The 20,217-nt window shown below is 36.1% G+C and overlaps 2 protein-coding genes across 3 annotated transcripts; both read left to right on the top strand.

Moving 5' to 3' along the window:
* Window positions 1-602: 602 nt before the first annotated feature.
* On the top strand, window positions 603-10,779 carry LOC127627471 (pterin-4-alpha-carbinolamine dehydratase 2-like). Its single transcript, XM_052103858.1, has 4 exons — window positions 603-744; window positions 2,866-2,991; window positions 8,411-8,491; window positions 8,917-10,779. The coding sequence occupies exons 1-4, from the start codon at window positions 640-642 to the stop codon at window positions 9,010-9,012; spliced, it is 408 nt and encodes a 135-aa protein (XP_051959818.1). The 5' UTR covers window positions 603-639; the 3' UTR covers window positions 9,013-10,779.
* A 1,261-nt stretch (window positions 10,780-12,040) lies between these two features.
* On the top strand, window positions 12,041-19,426 carry LOC127627468 (cation channel sperm-associated protein 3-like). 2 transcript variants are annotated; one of them, XM_052103854.1, is made up of 8 exons: window positions 12,041-12,472; window positions 12,576-12,681; window positions 12,794-13,042; window positions 13,137-13,319; window positions 15,039-15,179; window positions 16,843-16,962; window positions 18,202-18,278; window positions 19,025-19,426. In XM_052103854.1, the coding sequence occupies exons 1-8, from the start codon at window positions 12,438-12,440 to the stop codon at window positions 19,122-19,124; spliced, it is 1,011 nt and encodes a 336-aa protein (XP_051959814.1). In that variant the 5' UTR covers window positions 12,041-12,437; the 3' UTR covers window positions 19,125-19,426. The 2 variants fall into 2 exon arrangements, with proteins under 2 accessions (XP_051959814.1, XP_051959813.1); XM_052103853.1 differs by having other exon boundaries at window positions 12,576-12,723.
* Window positions 19,427-20,217: the final 791 nt, after the last annotated feature.

Genomic DNA, 20,217 nt, shown 5'->3' with positions numbered 1-20,217 from the left:
TTGTCACTATTTTTACCCATCCCTAATCCTTATTATTTTTATTAAGTTGAGGTTCAACAGCAAAATCCAATTATTTTGGTGTACCCCTGGATGGGAATGACTGCTCTATTGTACTACCCGTATGTAAAAAAAAAAATTATGTTTGTGTTTTTGGAAAACTTCAGACTGCATACTACTGGGGAATACTAAGCTTCCTCCAGGTATATGAACAGGGAGTAAAAATAGCTGTGATTTTTAACATGTTATTTGATTGGACTGCTATGATTTGAGATTGTTTTTTATACATATATAAATAAAATAATATTTCAAAGATAATATTAACTGGATGTCACAGCAAAATATTATTTTTGAGAAAATAATTGCGAATGTTTGACTAAGTCATGTGACATAATAAAGTACACTAAAACTGTATCGTTCCATACTGTTTCACATACTATATAAAAAAGGCAGCGTATATTGTGCAGTAAGCCGTGCTTTAGAATTCCATTAATCACAGCCCATTATTATTTTATTTATTTGTCATTTTGAAACATTAAAAAGTAGGTTTAACGTGTTCTCGTGATATTGTGTATGTTATTTCCATCAGGCAGTCTTTGGGGCAACCCCGCGGTGTTTGTGAGGAAACGTGCTGCTGGGGCGATGAGCTGGTTAATATTTACTTTGTGTTCAGGCCGTCAATGGTCAAGTGTTGGAACTAAACTAACCCGCTGTAATCTGTCTGCACACAACCGCACAGGTCAAATGGTAAGACGCGTTCGTTTGTTTCAAATAAATGAGCCAGAATGTCTTTCAGGGATGTGGTTGCCGCTGACGTTGGCGGACAGTCGACCAATCAGATACTTTTTTAAGCGAACGGTGCGACGCGACGCGACCAGACTGGAAAGCTTCATGATAATACACTACCAGAGATGCTCTAGCTATTTAGTACCGAAATAACAATAAAAAAACGGCCAGCTAGCGTGCAACGACAGTAAGTCACCGTTTGCGGATACCATACAAATAAATGGGGGGAGTCGTAAACTGAAACGTACCTGTCGCAAAATTGTCAGTGTCTTCTCTATTAAAACAACAATTTAATCGTAGTACACTCCACACATGGTTCATTCCAAAAGGATTGTTTAGTGTAAAGAAGGTTAGTGAAAAGGTGGTCAATTCATGAAGTGATGAGCTGTTTCCTCAAAAAAGCATTTTATTCAGCGTCGCGAAGCATCTGTTAAAAAATAACGACCTCTTGTCTTATCGCCAGTGTACCACCCATAGAATGTCAATGGGACGTGTAGGGTTAAATTGGTAAAACGGTTCTGTACACTAGTGGCGCACTTTGTTTTTTGTGTCGCGTTGGAAGAATAGTGATTGTTTAAATGCTATAGTAAGCGTATGTGCTTGTATTATCTGTAGCCTACTCAAAATCACGACGAACTGAACTCGAGTGCTGTCTACGGGATGTTAAATCTCAAGAGCGGTGTCGCCAGGTGTCTATCCATCCATCAATCATCACTTTTTTCCATCCATCCTCATCAGTCTTTTCTCTTTCTTCAGTCTTGTATCTATCTTAATCAGTTTCTTTACATCCATCCATCAGCAGGCATTCCTTTTTCCATCCATCATCGGTCTTCTTTCTTTCTATCATCAGTCTTTTATCCATCCATCCATGTCTAATAATACAAATCTAGAAAGAGTCACAAAGTTCAAACATTTTTAACAAGATCATTATCCACTAGCAAACACTGAGCTGCTTTGAATCAATGTAATTCAGATGGCTTTGTATGTAGTTTGCATTCAGTTGGAACAATAATTTGTTTTATTTTACAGTGAAATGGGTTTCATCAACTTGAAAATTTTATAACAATCTTCGCCCAACAGATGGCGCAAAGAGACTGTAGTCTGTGACCAATTAAAAGCAGATTTAAATAACAAACCAAGCTGGAGTGTTAAACATGCACGTTTGTGTATAACGGTGATTTATTTTGACTGATTTGTGTTATACACATTCTGAAACCTTACAGTGGTGCTCTGGAAAAGAGCTAGATTAAAAGTGCTTTATGTTTTGTGTCTTAACCTAGCCTTTTGCTTACTGAGTGATCACTTAATTTAAGTTCAATTTAGGATAGGGTCAAATGTGTGATAGTTACATTTTTGTATGTTTTTCTATTGCTGCTAGTAAATTACAAAATCACACAAATCAGGTTAAAACTGGAGATGTGTACCAAGATTTGTTAACAGGGTTGCAAAAATGGTAAATCTCATATAAAATAATTGTAAATACATCAGCTTGATTAATATGAATATGAATTCCTGATGTTGACAATCAGCATTTTCTGGTTTCATTTGCAGGTCATTTTCTCATTTACTATTTTCTTCAGAAAATCACAGACTGAAAAAGTCCATATAAATATCTTTTAGATATGATCTCTGCTGTCTCATATGTGTTATCCCTTTTATGAGTGTCCCTTTTATAAAATATTGCTTATAAGACACTATATATTGTGATATGTATAATTAATTTTCATTTTAATTAATAAAGGTTGAATACATGAGGTTTATTGTTGTTAATAAGACAATTATGATTGCTGAGAGAACAACATTAGAGAACTTTTCATGTGAAGAGGAAATATCAAGGTGTTTTGTTTATTACACTAATTTTATATAATTGATGTAGTTAATGCATTTAGGAAGTAATCCAAAGTAATGTTTGATTGTTCAAGATTTTAAACAGATGAGGCAACACTCAATCCTGAATACATAAGTATATTCGTCATTATCCCAGATGACTTGCACACACAGTACAGTGCATGATGACTGTATTGAGTGTTGTAGATGAAATCTTGGGAGTAGTGTAACATCAGGTGTTGTTCATGTTCTCAGGCCTCAGACTGGCTCCCTCCGGCCGAGAGAGATCAGTTCCTCATGGAGCTCAAGGCCACGGGCTGGGTGGAAGTAGAGGACCGGGACGCTCTCTACAAGGAGCTACACTTCAAAACCTTCAACCAGGTTAACCTTCACACACACACCTAAATAATAAATCTGTGATGTGTGTCTAGTTCTGTTGGTCTCTGCAGAAAACAACTCTTAATTTCTTAATTAGCAAATAAAACTCTTGTATATGATCTGCAGAGCTCTTTCTGCTTGTTCAAGATTTTTCACAAAGGCCTTGAGTTAGTGCTGGTTTTTATGTTCAAAATGTGTGTGTGACACAGCTGGCTCTGTTGCCCAAATTCAAGTTTTCCTGCCTTTATTAGTTGCAGGTGGAAGTCAAACTACATTTTCTCAAACCCTTGTTAAGAAGCATGTTTTCTTGGCACTATTTGTCAGTAAAAATACTAAATACTAAAACAGTATTCAAAAGATAAAAGATGTATTTTGTTGTTGTTGTTAAATGCAGTAGATGTGCATGACATGAAAATGCAGCTATATGTGGAAAAACACATTGAGGTTCTTGACAGATTGCTTGGTTGTACTTCAGTTTCACAAGATCAACATATAAAGAAGGCTTTTTCAACAAAATAGTGCATGAACGTTGATCCAGATATTAGCTGATTTAGTCCTCCATCCATCTTTTTAGATGTCTTGTGTTTGAAGTGTGAGGCCTAACTTCGCCTGGCTCATTTTCTCTCTTGAAACTCCCATCCCCCTAAACTTGCTCTCTCTCATGTCAGTTTGTATAACCATGAGCAAGAACAGAGCCGCTCTTGGGAGTAATTGAAGTTTTGATCAAAATGATTTATTTTACAAACAATCAAATTGGTTCAAATGTTTCATCTGCCTTCCAAAACCACTAACCGTCCCGTCTGTCTGTATGTTGCTGTTTCACGATCTCTGTTCTTCACTTTGTTTGCCTCTCCTTGTAATAGTGACTCACATTTTTCCATTTGCACATATATCAGCCATTTTCAATGTTTCTCTTGTGCTGGATTTTATACACTTTAGGTAGCACATAGATTGAGAATGATTTCCATGTCTTTAGATGAGTCAGGTTAGAGATTAGCATACATCAGATTAAAAAAATAGATATATATTATCTATATATATGTTATCACTTTGGAAATCCAGACTCTGATTGCCCTTTAGTGATTTATTATTTATATATTTGATAATTTGTTTTATAAATTATAATTTTTTTCTTATAATGAATTGCTCTAAAGGAATATTCCATGTTCAATACAAGTTAAGTTCAATCAACAGCATCTGTGGCATAAAGTTGATTACCATTAAAAAATGTATTTCGACTCGTCCCTCCTTTTCTTTAAAAAAGAAAAATCAAATATCAAGGTTACAGTTTTGAGGGTTTAAAGACCTAAATGTGAAGCTTTTAATTTTATAAAAGCACTTACATTAATTCTTCTGATAAAACTTGTGTATTATTTGAACTGTAAATTTTAAAAAGGTCATTTTACGGTTTGTTGACATTACATCATCATGGCAACAAAGTTGTAAAATTGTCTAACTTTCCTCAGATGTGGTTAGTAAGTGATTTTTAATCAAAAGGAGGGATGAGTTGAAATAAATTTTTTTAATAATCAATATTATGCCACAAATGCTGTTAATTGAGCTGAACTTGTATTGAACTCAGAATATTCCTTTTGCACATTAAATTGATAGCCCTAGCATGTACACAATAAGTACAGTTGTATCAAATGCTTAATTATTTTAATGTAAGTATATAGTAGTTAAAGACACCTTATATAAAGTGGGACTTTAATGTTTTAGGCATGATGCAAAAAGGAGTACTATCAATGTAATGCAAGACCTCTTGTGGCTTATTGCTCGTTTAAAACCCAGCAACAGCGATATGATAAAATATTAGATTAGTAATTATATTTATGAAAAATATAAATCCCTATAAAAAATTCTGAAAGTAATATAGTAACTCTTTACTCTTTAGCAACTTGCCATATATGTGGTCACAGGTGTGTGTTTATCATCATTTTACGGTGGCTCATCCAATCTGAAATTAGATTTGGAACTGTTGGAACAACTGAAACAACATTACATGAAAAGAATGCAGTCAATATTATGACTTACAAGAATAGTTCACCCAAAAATTATAATTCTGTCATCATTTCTCACCCTTATGCCTTCCTAAACTCATATGACTGTTTTCCTTCTGTGGATCTCAAACAAAGATATTTTAATGGTGTTAGTGATGTGCAATGGTATTCATTCAATGCAAGTCCAATACTTTCAAGCTCCAAAAAGGGCATAAAGATTATTCATATGAATTCAGTGGTTTAATCCATGTCTTAAGGAGCGTGTTCATGGCTCTGCATATGCATCAAGAGCTAGGAAGTGTAATCGATATTCAAATCATGATTGCGTCAAGGAGACCGCAATGTCAAAATTTATAATGAAAAAGAAGTTATATTTTGGTTCATTTCTCACACAAAACTGATGGTATCTCTTCAGAAGACATAGATTAAACCACTGGAGTTGTATGAATTACCTTTATGCTTCCTTTATTTCCTTTTTGGAGTGTGCAAGTTTTGACCACCATTTACTTGCATTGTATGGAAAATGATACTTCTCTCATCATTTTCTAATTTATCTTTGGTAAATGGATCCTATTTTAAGCAATACTGGAATATAGCAAACCTACTGTTGACAACTTATCATCTTTGATGTTTCAATGAATCGCGGCACACGTGAACATTACAGCATTTGTTCTTGTGCCTTAGGACTGAATCTGCAGTTTCAAACTCTTGAGTAAATCTGCAAAGTGCCAAGATCCCAAACTTCCACTTTCTGAGATTAGATGTTTCTTTCTATAATTTCCACATGAGACTCTTCTTAACAAAATATTCTAAAATCTCTCTCCTTTATTGGACCCGTTCCAATGGTGTACAACTAAAGCAGACGCCATTGAAAAATGGAGCTCTTGGGGGCGCTCGAGTTGTTTTGAAGGAAGAACATGATTTTTTAAATCATGTTCTGTGCAGCTTCAGTTCAACAGTGTGTCTTTCGTTTATAGAGGTAGTAAATAAATAGTTTTTCTCTCTTGCACTTAGGACCATGGCACAGATGAAATCAGCAGACACGTTGTGCATGTTTTACTTGTATTGAGGGAAAATCTGTGAAATTCTGCAGAATGGATTTAAACATGGTAAAATATGTTGACCTGAGCCTATTTAATGTGCGCCTGATCAGAACCAAAGTCCCTTTCAAGGCAAGTCAGTTCACATGGCTGCCATCTTGAGAACATTCCCGGGCAGCTATTTTCTATGGATACAATCGGGCATAAAAGTACAGCTCCTATCTACTTGAATTGGGAAAGAGCATTGGTCAAGATTATGGTCAAAGAACATAATTCATATCAGCAGTAAAATTTACAACAATGGTATAAATAATAAATAAATTGTGCTTCTTTAGGTCCGATCACACTAAAAAAACAATGTTTTTGGCTGGTCCAGCTAATGCACATGCACATTCTTGAGTAAACTGATTGCTTTTTTACCTGTAATGTAGACTTCCTTTTTACCTCTGCCGTTTTATGCATTCTAATTTCTCTTATTCATTTTAATACAAGCGCCCAATCTTGGGCTAAATAGTCTCCATTAGTACCTAGAAAACGTAATTTTAGGAGTAAAAATAGAGTATTATTGGAGCCAACTTTTGTGTGATGGAGAGTCAGACACTTTTTACAATCTAAATGATCCAAATAACAGAGTTAAACCGTACACCAAAAATATGATGCACTTCTGTTTTCATAAACAATAAAGCCAGTCTGGAGATAAGACTGGAGTCGTTTTGTTGCCATGTTTCAGAGTATTATTACGCATTATAAAAAGCCAATTGGCATCTGTTGCTAGCAGTTCCTCACATTAATACATACAATAATCTGGCTAATTTTCTCACTGCATCAAGTTCTCGGTGATGGATTGTAAAGCATCCTCATACTCCAATCTGTCTGCATTTAGCCCTGGCTGGTGGAGCAGCTGTCTATAAGCCTTATATTGCACTACAGAAAACTGATCTGTAAATAGCAGGCACATGTGTTTGAAACTACAGCCATATTTCAGCCTGCTACGAGCAGCGAATGCCCCTCCAACGTCAGAACGGTCTCATCAGCGTTTTATGACAATCACGCCATAATAGCGCAAAATGCCCCTAAAGTGGCATGTAGAGAAATGTGCATGGCGGTGGTTCTGATTATTTGAGATGAGGGCCTGTTACATGTCAAGTCAAATTACTGGCTGTGCGCCGAGGCGTTGGCTCCGCACGACACAAAGTAAACAAAAGAGCCAGAGAACGGTGGTCCTTGACCTCTTGTGTGTGTGGCTGTCAGAAGCAGCGCACCTAGGCCAATGTAGTGTTCCTGTCCACTGAGCTCAAGAGTCATGAAGGTGTCTGCAATGTGCACATACTATAAGCGTTCACTCTCTTTCAACTTTATGAAAGCAAACTCCATTTGATTAGGTTGAGATTTAGAAGAGCACCCCGATACAGTATGTTTTTGATTTCAGTCTTTTTTCAAAACTTGTTTTGTTTCCACATATTACCATTACTTTTTTATTTGCCTGTCAGGTCAGCTCTGTAATGGGCATAAATAGGAAATGTTTCGACACAAATGCCCTGCGATTTTAATAATGGCCAATATTCTTAATGAACATTGAGCAAAAGCAGACTCGTGCTTAATTTGGCGGTGGAGTCAAGTTGCAGGATTCTGTCAATCACTTTAAATGGATAACAGGATGGTTTCCTTGATCGTTAGTTTGATAAAATAGCCGATTGTGTTACGTCATGTGTTGGAGAATGAGTTCCCCAAATTGCTTACAATATAGTAAACTCTGTGTAATTTCCACTTTTAAAAAAAATGTTTTGGGAGTACCTCTGTTTGATTAAGAGAATTTTGGCAAAGCCCACAGATTTGTGTGCAAAGATAGCTTGTGTACAATGGTGTTTCAGTTTACATAATTAGCTAAGGAAGTATTTAAAGGCTTAATTGAGATTGTGTTGGGAAATTGCTCTGAAATAGCCAGTGATGTGGATTTAACTTGCTCCTCTTTGTAGCTGGTTGGAATAACTGTGGAGGATTTTTGTTTGGAGGACACAAATGGCACCCTTCACTTAATAACTTTCTAACTTCACACAATGCACTCATATCATCATTACCATTATTTGAAATTCACATAAAACTTCTTATGATCATTGCTTTGGTTATCATCGGGGTTATTTCATTTTAACACTGATGCCTCATAAAGAATTTGTCCTGTTTTCCTCTTAAAAATGAATAGGTGATTTTTCACCATTAATTATCCTTGTGCATTCACAATGACTTTCCTTTGTAATTGAGTAAATACATTTGTCAGCATTATAAACATTATTGGAAGTTGTTCTGCAGCACTAATAATCACAGAGAACTTGTAATAGTGGAGAATTACACTTTCCAGTTCTCAGTCTGTTTTATTCTACTCAGGCTTTTGGCTTCATGTCTCGAGTGGCTCTGCAAGCCGAGAAGATGAACCATCACCCGGAGTGGTTCAATGTTTATAACAAGGTAATAACTTCCATTGAGCCTCCTTCTCCTCACCCTGAGAAGCAGTTTATAATGTTTTTGCAAATGTTTAAAATGAATACTTTGTTGAAAGTAACCAAGAGGCCCCACACACCAGGCCTTTGAAATCATTGCATTTACATGGCAAACAATCATCCTATGTTGTATATTAGCTCACATTTCATGTCAGGTCCAAAGAGAAATGTGGGGAGCTCAGGAAAAATGCTTGTGAATGTTTTCTTGGTGAAATAAGCTGTAGTAGAGATGACGGTGTGCGGTAGGCGACTGCGCTGAATGAATGTGTACATCTTTATGAAAGTGGTTCACTTTTCACTCCACTGCAGCCCACCACATGCCTTGCTTCTCATAGCTGTTTCTTGTATAATAGAGATTAATGGTGACTACTTTTCTTTCTAAATGTCTTTCAGGTCCAGATCACTTTGACTACACATGACTGTGGAGGATTGTCAAAGAAGGACATTCGACTGGCCAAGTTTATTGATAAAGTTGCACTGTCCCTGTAGCTCCTTCTTAAAAAAAAAAAATAATAATTTAAATGTTTGAAAAGGTACAACATAATACATTAAAAACTGAGAATGACATTTGTGTGAAAAGTCGTCTTGGTGGAAGTTAAGCTTATTTTCATTATGAAAAAAAAAAGCTTTGTATTTTATATATTTTTTGCATTGTATTGCTTAATAAAAATTTAAATAGCTTGTTTATTCTCAAAGTTGTCTTTTTAAAATTACTTTTCTTGACCTGATATTCATGATTATGGTAAATGCACATCAAACAATGCCCTTGGGGGGCAATGGTGGCTCAGGGTTACTGACCAGAAGGTCAGGGGTTCAAGCCCCAGCACCACCAAGATGCCACTGTTGGGTCCTTGAGCAAGGCACTTAACTCCAGGTTGCTCCGGGGGGATTGTCCCTGTAATAAGTGCACTGTAAGTCGCTTTGGATAAAAGTGTCTGCCAAATGCATAAATGTAAATGTAAATGTAAACAAGGGATGGAATGATGTATGAGATCTGATTTTTAAAATAATTATTTAGATGCATTTGTTTACAATAAACAGGAAGACCACATCAGTGTTACTGTAAAATGAAGTGCACACTTATAATCATATGGGTCATTCTTAGCATTCGGTGCCATTTGAGTCCTCATGACATAATGTGGTATATTTTGAGTAAAAATGGGCTAATACTTGTTTTTAAATGATCATCTTAAATACTTAACCCCCCTTTACCATAGAACACAATAATATGTACCCAGGATTAATTAATTAAAAAATATTGACCCTGATTTTAGTGCAAGTAGACTAAACTGCCATGTCCCCAAGTAAGCTTGTATAACTTCAGCCACAAATATAAGTAATAAAAATCTAATAAATTCGAAATTTTTCAATATTGTTGTATATTCTTATTTATAATATTCCTCAACAAAATATATTTTTTGTTAGTAATACATTTTTAATGCTTAAAGTCTTTAAAATATGTTGTCTCCCTGAATTGAATGTCCCCCGTTACTCTTATGGAAAATCCCACTGAACACGCCCCTTGACTGTTACTCTAATCACATGACTCTCAGGAATTTGAATACTTTTTGGCAGCAAATTCTCTTCAAGAAGCAGAGTAAGTATCACTCCTTAATTCACCCTTGTTTCAATGTTTAAGAATGATTCACTGATGTGGTAAAGCATAAAATGTCCACCCTGTTATGCCTATTTATAGTGGAAACTTATAATTGTTTTTAATTTTGAAAATATGGTTAATAAACAGGTTAAAAATCTTCCTCAGTGATCACTGCGCACTAGCTTGTTTTTCATCACATGAGTAGCAATGGCTAACTTTAGCATAAAATGTCCCTCCTGTTACTGTCCACCCTGTTACTGTTTTGCACAGTAACAGGGTGGACATATTGTAACACAGTAGGTGTAAATGCTAAATAAATAAGTGTTTAAAGCTTGAATTGGTATTATAATTTATTATAATACCAATATATAAGCCATTGCTACTCATAAGATGACCACAACCTTTAAACAAGAGGTCCATCCAGCTAGAGAAGACAGTGTGGGATTTCATAGAAAAACACCTGGGATGCTGGTTTGTTCAGTAGTTTACTGTTGCTATTACTGTTATCTGTAAACATATGAACTTCAAAAAAGTGTGAATTTTAAGTTATCTAAAAAATGTTTAAGTTTGAATGTTGATGTGGACATGTGTCTTTCTTCATCAGGGGGTGCCAGGGTAAATGAGTTGATGACATTTATTGTTGTTCAGTGGTGTGATGTCCACCCTGTTACCCCTCTGTCCACCCTGTTACCTCTGTGTTGGTTTAAGTTAATAAAATAAGTTCAACAAATGTTATGCATATTTTGTGGTTAATTTTAGGGAATGAAATGGCAAAATGAAATAATTTAAAAATGGGGCAAAATTCCATTGAAATGTCTTTTTATTCTAAAAGAAATGTGTTAAAATTACCACTGTGCCTTAAAATACAACAACTTTTTTCAAGATAATGCTTGTTAATGAATACTAAGTTAAAATACATTTGCAGGGTAAAGTGAGGGACGTGTTAGCTCTTAGAAAATGTAAATATTACAATAATTGTGAATTCAAAACATTTATTAATTGAGATGAGAATGTCCGGTAACAGGGTGGACATTTGGCCTTTGCATGTGTGAAGAATTTGGTCAAAATTATTAAAGAGTCATATCCTTAGCTGGACCAATATATTTTTCTTGTAGTGTAACAAGCCATTCTTCAGATAAAATTATTAAATCATGGAAATTTTTACTTTTTTTGATAGAAATTTACCAAGCTGAAATGGCTCTGAATAGTAGGAATGACCCATATACATGATAATTGATATAATAGACATACTGAAGGATAAATGCTTACAAATATCACAAATTGTTTTGTATGGTATCTGCAAAAGGTGACTAATGCCTCCTACACACTACAGGACTTTCAAAGACGTCGGATTGTGGTAACGTTCATATTACACAACTGTCTGTCTTGTCATGGATGTCGCAGGGTTTTAAAATGACACGAGGAATCGGTGACAGGTGTGAACACATTACAAAACATTTCACTATTGGCGAAGCCCCGACGACTCTGTTGTGAAACGTAATTTGGAGTCCAGAACACACGAGAAGTGATACGAGATACAAAAACAAATGCATGATCATATGTTATGCATTTCAGAATATGATGTGTATGTTTTTTTTATCATATATTTTATTTGTTACAATTTGAAAAAAGTACCTCCTACTGAAAAATCGAACTGCTTACCTGATTGTCCAAGAGAATTGTCAATTTCTCTCCAACACTCCTTCTTTCTACACCCAGTTGTGGGACAGTTCAGATGAAACATAAAATATGCACTGGTGGTCTTGCCGATGTTCCACTAATTTTTCCTCCATTTCTTGACTTTCTTGGTACTGCAGCCATGCTAGATAATGTTCTGTTGCAGGTACATCAGGACTCCTCCCACTGAAACTTCCTGCGCCCCGTTTCTTGCTCTCTCATTGGCTGTAGGTCAACGCTGCAGTTGTATTCAGCCAAAATACATTTGTCATTGCGCGATTTGTAATCACAGACAGGTCCATATAATAACATTCTAGATATAACATTCTCGTGACATCGGCGACACGTCTGCGCTTCTTTCAAATCGTGTAGGCTATTTGATCATGCATAGGCCTACATTGCGTTCGTCGCTCACGGGAGCGAACTCCGATTTGCCTATGATTTGGGGGCTTTTGTCGGCAATCTCCACAAAACTGTCGGCGAGTGAAAATCGGACCTAAAATCGTGCAGTGTAAACTCGGCAATTTACGCTGCTCCTGAAAATTCAGGAGATTGGCCGATATGTAACCATAACAACCCCCTATACACTCTTCACGAAACAATCGTCCTGTTGTGTCCGCTAAAAGAGATCTCGGAAGAAATGTGTGAAAGCGAAAGTCATAAATGTGACAACAGGTGAATAAACGTGTTCTTTTGTAAAGTGATTTGTCTTAGCTCTCACAACACTTTAGTCCTGTTCAATTCAATGAACGACAAATTACGCGTTTTCTTCTTGCAGGAAAGAGTGTGATTTCCGAAAATACAGCTCGTCAATCACTCAAAGTCGCTGGTTTGAAGCTTTCAACATGCTGACAGTTGTATTGGACAGTATTTTCATAGTCCATGTAATCGACCCCTCTCGGGCGAATTTTCCTGTGTTCTTTTATGTAAGAAGTCTTTAGCGCAGATATCTAATACAACATAAGCACTTGTTTTAGTTGCATGGTTCTTTTACAGGTAGCCGACGGCTTTTTTCTGTCCGTCTATCTGCTGGAGTGTGTGCTGAAGGTGTGTGCTGATCCACGGGGATACTGGAGAAGCGCTTCGAACGTCCTTTCTGCGGTCATTGTGCTCGTCTCCTGGATTTGTTGGTTCGTGAATGTGCTCTCACAGGTCGTGTCTCCAAAGACCGTCATCGTCCTACGTGTCCTTCTGATCATCAGACTCTTAAAGATGCTGCCTGACACTTACACACGAGCTTATCAGGTCCACATAGTGCCAGCAAACATTAATTCTCCCTTTGATATTCTCACTTTGTGCAGTCTGCAGTTGCTTAGATGTGTGTGTTTGTTCTTTGCAGGCCTTTATTGCAGCCTTCTTGAGGGCAATGAAGACTGCAGTTTATCTGATTGGATTGATGTTTGTGGTGATGATGATTTATGCTGTGGCTGGATTTTTGTTTTTTGGAGACCCTGACACAGGAGATCCTGATAACTGGGGAGACATCGGCAGTGCTCTTTTCACACTTTTCAGCTTGGCGACAGTAAGATATGAACTTATTCTTCAGATACATGTCACCTTCTCAAACGTCTCTTTAGTAGGATACAAATGATCTGTAGGATGAGCTCTTGACAGGCTTGTTAAATACAGGTGAAACTCGAAAAATTAGAATATCGTGCAAAAGTTCATTCATTTCAGTAATTCAACTTAAAAGGTGAAACTAATATATTATATAGACTCATTACAAGCAAAGTAAGATATTTCAAGCCTTTATTTGATATAATTTTGATGATTATGGCTTACAGCTTATGAAAACCCCAAATTCAGAATCTCAGAAAATTAGAATATTGTGAAAAGGTTCAGTATTGTAGGCTCAAAGTGTCACACTCTAATCAGCTAAACACCTGCAAAGGGTTCCTGAGCCTTTAAATGGTCTCTCAGTCTGGTTCAGTTGAATTCACAATCATGGGTAAGACTGCTGACCTGACAGTTGTGCAGAAAACCATCATTGACACCCTCCACAAGGAGGGAAAACCTCAAAAGGTAATTGCAAAAGAAGTTGGATGTTCTCAAAGTGCTGTATCAAAGCACATTAATAGAAAGTTAAGTGGAAGGGAAAAGTGTGGAAGAAAAAGGTGCACAAGCAGCAGGGATGACCGTAGCCTGGAGAGGATTGTCAGGAAAAGGCCATTCAAATGTGTGGGGGAGCTTCACAAGGAGTGGACTGAGGCTGGAGTTACTGCATCAAGAGCCACCACACACAGACGGGTCCTGGACATGGGCTTCAAATGTCAAACGTCTTACCTGGGCTAAAGAAAAAAGAACTGGTCTGTTGCTCAGTGGTCCAAAGTCCTCTTTTCTGATGAGAGCAAATTTTGCATCTCATTTGGAAACCAAGGTCCCAGAGTCTGGAGGAAGAATGGAGAGGCACACAATCCAAGATGCTTGAAGTCCAGTGTGAAGTTTCCACAGTCTGTGTTGGTTTGGGGAGCCATGTCATCGGCTGGTGTTGGTCCACTGTGCTTTATTAAGTCCAGAGTCAACGCAGCCGTCTACCGGGACATTTTAGAGCACTTCATGCTTCCTTCAGCAGACAAGCTTTATGGAGATGCTGACTTCATTTTCCAGCAGGACATGGCACCTGCCCACACTGCCAAAAGTACCAAAACCTGGTTCAATGACCATGGTATTACTGTGCTTGATTGGCCAGCAAACTCGCCTGACCTGAACCCCATAGAGAATCTATGGGGCATTGCTAAGAGAAAGATGAGAGACATGAGACCAAACAATGCAGAAGAGCTGAAGGCCGCTATTGAAGCATCTTGGTCTTCCATAACACCTCAGCAGTGCCACAGGCTGATAGCATCCATGCCACGCCGCATTGAGGCAGTAATTAATGCAAAAGGGGCCCAAACCAAGTACTGAGTACATATGCATGATTATACTTTTCAGAGGGCCGACATTTCTGTATTTAAAATCCTTTTTTTTTATTGATTTCATGTAATATTCTAATTTTCTGAGATTCTGAATTTGGGGTTTTCATAAGCTGTAAGCCATAATCATCAAAATTATATCAAATAAAGGCTTGAAATATCTTACTTTGCTTGTAATGAGTCTATATAATATATTAGTTTCACCTTTTAAGTTGAATTACTGAAATGAATGAACTTTTGCATGATATTCTAATTTTTCGAGTTTCAGCTCTAGATGCTGAAGTTTGATAACGAACAAAACTGCTGACATTAATATCTTTTGGTGATAGTTGGATGATTGGACAGACATCCAGCAGAGACTCGATGACCTGAGCATGGAATTCAGCTGCATCTTCACCATCACCTTCATCCTTATTTGCTCCTTCGGATTCCTAAACATGATCATCGGGGTGGTTGTCACGGAAATGGCTGTAATACTCTGTTTCACAATCTGGTCTCACAGAATCATGTTACTATACCAAGATTTTTGCAAAATGATTCTTACGCGGCTCGTTGTGCGTATCGTGGCAGTTTCCTGTAGAAATGAACTTAGAGGCGCTACAACAACAATGATTTTTCACTAGTAAAACGTCAGATTATCAGTTCATAAACACTTACTTTTCACTTTGTTCCTCACAGTGCTATCTTATGACATCTAAAAACTTTTACTATAGTGCATGATGTAATCAACTATATTTACAAGCTTGTTCAAGTGTGATCAAATTGTGCGGTAGTTCAACTGAGTTTTGCACTTGTAATGTAAAGGAGCAAGGTAGCAGTCGTGAAGAGCATGCAAGTCCACACATGAACCCAAAGTGTCATAGAAATACCACAAATGATGTAGTTGCTTTAGCCATTGTGTTTTTCATCTCCCATTTGCTTTTCTGACACTATCGGTTAGGTTTTAAGGTTTAGGGTAGGGAGGTCGGATTTGTTGATTTAAAAATCAATAGAGCATTTGTTTTCGAGAACATTTAAACTTTTTTGTGACACTAAGAGGACATTTCACATCGAAACTACTGCGATACATGTAATGAACCATATTATGTCTGTTTGTAAAATTTTTGTCACTGTTCCATAATTTTCATGAGATCAGACTGCTCTTTCACAACTTAAAATCCTTATATGAACATAGTTAAATGTCTATTATTCTAAATTTCCCCAAAACCCTGTATTTTTTCTTCTTCAATGCAGTAATATACAATAGCTAAAAACAGCATAAGTAACCAGATGTTGTCCTTTGCTTAAGTGGACCTATCTGACAGTCTTGAAAAAGTTGAATTAATTCGCTTTTAACTGAAAGCCACAGCACAAACACTTAACATGATCCTTAGAGATTGTGGGGAAACAGATGTTAGTGGAGTTAGCATTTTCACAGTGGAAAACATCTCAATTCTTTATTATCCATAGTTTTCATGAGCAACCACTGGGCAGTGCCATGAGGATTCTGATTCCCGCTGTCAGTTTTCTTTTTCCGTTCTCCATTAAAAACTGTGTAAGAACTACTGAAATGAGCAATCCATGGAGAATAACAACCATTTTAATTGTTAGTTGGAGAAAAAATTAGTTCAGACCTAACTTGTGCAGTTGTTGGCTCTCACAACTCTAAGTAGTTAACAATATCAAGTAACTAACCTCAAGTCATCGTTTCATGTCATCTACCCTCTTAGGTGATGCACCATCAAAAGACGTTCATCGCAAATGCTTTTTGGTGACAATTCTTTCCAAATGTAATATACTAAACATCACATTATCCGCAGCGAGTGAAAACACTGGAGATTGGGTATAAATTGTAGATCGTAGAACATTTGTGAGAAGCTCTAGATATTCTGATCATTCTCTAAACTACCTCAAGGAAAATATATTTTCCCAACAGTGTGGAGTTTGGGATTATCAGAGCAATCCAATCTGTGAATCATGATAACAGGGTCAGCGCAATCCCTCATTATACAATCAGTTATTATCTGTTCATCTACCACCAAAGCCATGAACAGCTGTCACATTGGAAAAATTTTTTTTTTAAATAAATGTAAACAACAAGCTTTTAAGTAATTATGATGTTATTTTCATGATATCTTTACTGATATCAAATAGAATGCAGCTGAGCAGATTCAGAAGGATATTCAGTGTGAACGTAAAGAATCGGTGGACAAAAAAAAAGAGATAATCGTCCAGCAGCAGAAAAAGAAGATCGAACGGCTGCTTCAGAGACAGGTTAGCATTTGACTCATTATCAGTGTACTGCCTGACATGAAGAAAGTGTCTAGTACATTTACACATGGCATTGCATATATTTTGTCATCTACATTGTTGTAATCTCTTAAATAAATAATGGAAATAATAAAAGAAACACTATCACAAAAAAACACACAAAAAACGTTTTTCAAGAATCAGCTGTGAAATACTGTACAAAGCCAGTTTGCAATTCTTTAGCAATCGCTCTTCGAAACTGCTATACCATAGTAACAGGTTTTCACATTTCACACACACTGTCCATTGGCATATTAAAAATTATAAAAGAGATTAATTGATTGGTCAAGTGTGCTCGCGCTCTGCCATATTATTTCCTAGGCCTGTGATATGAAGATATGATTATGATTCTGTTTGATCACAGTAATAGTAGTAAAGAATTACCATTATGTTGCCCTCTAAAAGCACAAAGAAAAGTCTGAAATGTGGACAAAGTTGAAGAATGTAATAGAAAAATTGTCTTCTTGACGTGTTTGTTGATAGTCTGAAATAGTCCCTTGTTACTAACTGATCTAAAATAGTGTTTCTCAACTGCTGGTTCATGAGTAAAAATTGGCTCTTTTCTGATAGGGCCAGCAAGGAAAAAACAACAATACTAAATGCAACTAACCAGATAATCTTACATGTTATGATAGCAAATAAAATATTCATATCAACTTTTTAAAATGCTTCTGATATCTTTTGTTTTTGACATCAAAGACTGTGTGTCCATTCAAACACTATGCAGTTTATGCTAATATTAAAAAAAATCGATTGATTGGATTGAATCTTATTTTTTGTGTACTTTAGTAACAAGAATTGTGTTGGGTCACTTTTTGATGTCCAGTGTAAATTCTGGGTCATGAAGCAAATCAAGTTGAGAAGCACTGATCTAAAATAAATTAACTGATTAAGCCCATGTTCTTGATTTGTTTGAATGGAATTACATTAAGCCAGATAATGCATTTCAGTGTCCACATGACATATATATTAAATGTTATTCATGAGTATTACTCATTACTTTACACTGTAACATCATAAACACCTCACTCTCATTTTTCTGTTACAGCTTTTACTTTCAATCCAATGACAGCTCTTTCATGAGAAATCTCAAATGTCCTGAGTGTCCTCATCACTATAAAATATCATTGTTTTGTACATTTAGTGACAATATTACAAATGTTTTCATTTAGCATAACAATTCCATTGCTGTCGTCCATACAGACGGATGATGACCGAAGATTATACTTCATAAAGGAGTATCTCCACAAAGTGGAAGAACAGGATAACACCACAAAGGAGTGAGTAACCCTCTCCAGCACCTTCTCACCGCTGCTATCACTAAATGCAGCTTGTTAAACTGGGTTAATAATTTTCTTTAGACAGGATAACAGACAATTTTGTGAGTCAATAAAAAAGCCTTGATAGCAGTGCCAGATTCCTTCAGGTTTAGTGACAAATACAAGCATTTGAATTTGTGCATATTAATGGCATTTCCTGTTTTATGTTTGTGGGCTGATCGTAAGCATTTTTTTAATGAACAAAAGTGCCATTTTATTAAGCTAAATATCTCAAATGATGGTAGTGTTACAATTTACTGCTTAATTTTGTGTTTAAATTATTTGTTTTTCAGATAATGCTTTAATGCCTTTTTTCAGTACAATTTTGTCCCCTTGTGTCGTCTAAAGGGGTGATTTTGGGTCAAAATATTTTCAGAACATTGAATATGTTCTGGTATTATCTGCTAGTTATCTGTCATTTGCTGATATTGTTATATTGTTTCTTATAAATTCCATGTGATTTAGATTTTCAGTCACAGGTCCACATTATCTTCCTTTGCCAAATAACGTTTGTGTTTTTGTGACAGAACTATTACACTGTTACACAGTAATATCTCACATTGCAAAGTATAGAAGTTATTGTACTTTATAACATATACATACTCTTTTTATGTTTACACCAATTAATTATGATTACACATACTCATCATTTAAATGTTTAGCACAAATTAAGGCAAAATATTGTCTTTTATTGTCACAATGTATAGGTGCCTGCAGCTCTTCACTGACATGATGCAAATACTGAAAGAGGAATTAGAGGACAGGCAGACTGATCAGACACAGAAAGAGAACAGCCAACAAAACTAAAGGAAAATTAAACCCCCCAAAAAGAAGAAAGAATAAAAAGTTACTGTTAAAATTGTTTCATTCTTTATGCTAAAAATATTTAATATTTTTAAATGTTCCAAAAAAGTGTTAATATTTTTGATGTCGTTGTTTTTATTAAATATCGACCACTTGCAGTATTTTAAAAAGTAATGAGTGTCATCATAGCTCAACCAATGCAAATAAAAAAGTAACACTAACCATCATAATTAACTTTTGTAACACTCAAATGTAATAATAGAGACCAAATCGATACCATATTATTATTGCACTGGTATATTTGAAAGAAGATTGAACTTGAATGAGTAATTAAACATGTTGAAATGACATATATTGTTTCCTTGTCAATACCGATTAGAATATTACACACTGTGGTTTGACAGCACATCAGTGATTGATTAACCCCTAGAGAAGACATTCTGCACCGGCAATTTGCGGCCAATTCACGAATGACCGGGATGCTATTGATAGCAGACTACAAATAAATAAAAGAATATTAAGATACTATTTAAATTGGACTTTTAACCTGATCAGTTGAAACCCTTCTCGAAGTCATTAATGTTCATTCTCCTCAAGCAGAGTCGCTTTTCAAGTTAATATAGTGTAAATGTGGTGGCACTTACACAAGCAACACAAGTTTCTAGTTTTGTTTTGTATAGTATACATTCCTGGACCGACCGGTGTGAGGCAGAAAGACTATTGTTTGAACTGGGGAATGGGTTTAACGTATCCTTGAAATGGCTAAATGTCAACATTGTGCGGGAATTCATTCTGTTCCACTAACAGCCCAAACTAAAGGAAGTGACCATTATCATTGGCCTCTCTTTTAGGAAATTAAAGGGGTTATTATCAGTGGAAAAGGATCAGGAGAATTAAAGAAACAATTAGTTACGACAGACCTTATCATTAGAGTACACAGAAAAACAGTCACTTAAAAAAAAGCTGTTGAAAAAGCACGATAAGGAATTCCATTAATGATTTTTGCATTTTTTTCTCCTGTCTACATAACACAATTATCTGCTTGAGCATTAAAACAAGCCATATGAAATATAAATGACAATGTCACACACGCCAT

This window comes from Xyrauchen texanus, chromosome 34 (genome assembly GCF_025860055.1).
Source record: "Xyrauchen texanus isolate HMW12.3.18 chromosome 34, RBS_HiC_50CHRs, whole genome shotgun sequence".
Taxonomy (NCBI): Eukaryota; Metazoa; Chordata; class Actinopteri; order Cypriniformes; family Catostomidae; genus Xyrauchen; species Xyrauchen texanus.
The sequence above is the reverse complement of the archived record's forward strand: the minus strand, read 5'-3'. Positions and strand labels throughout refer to the sequence as shown.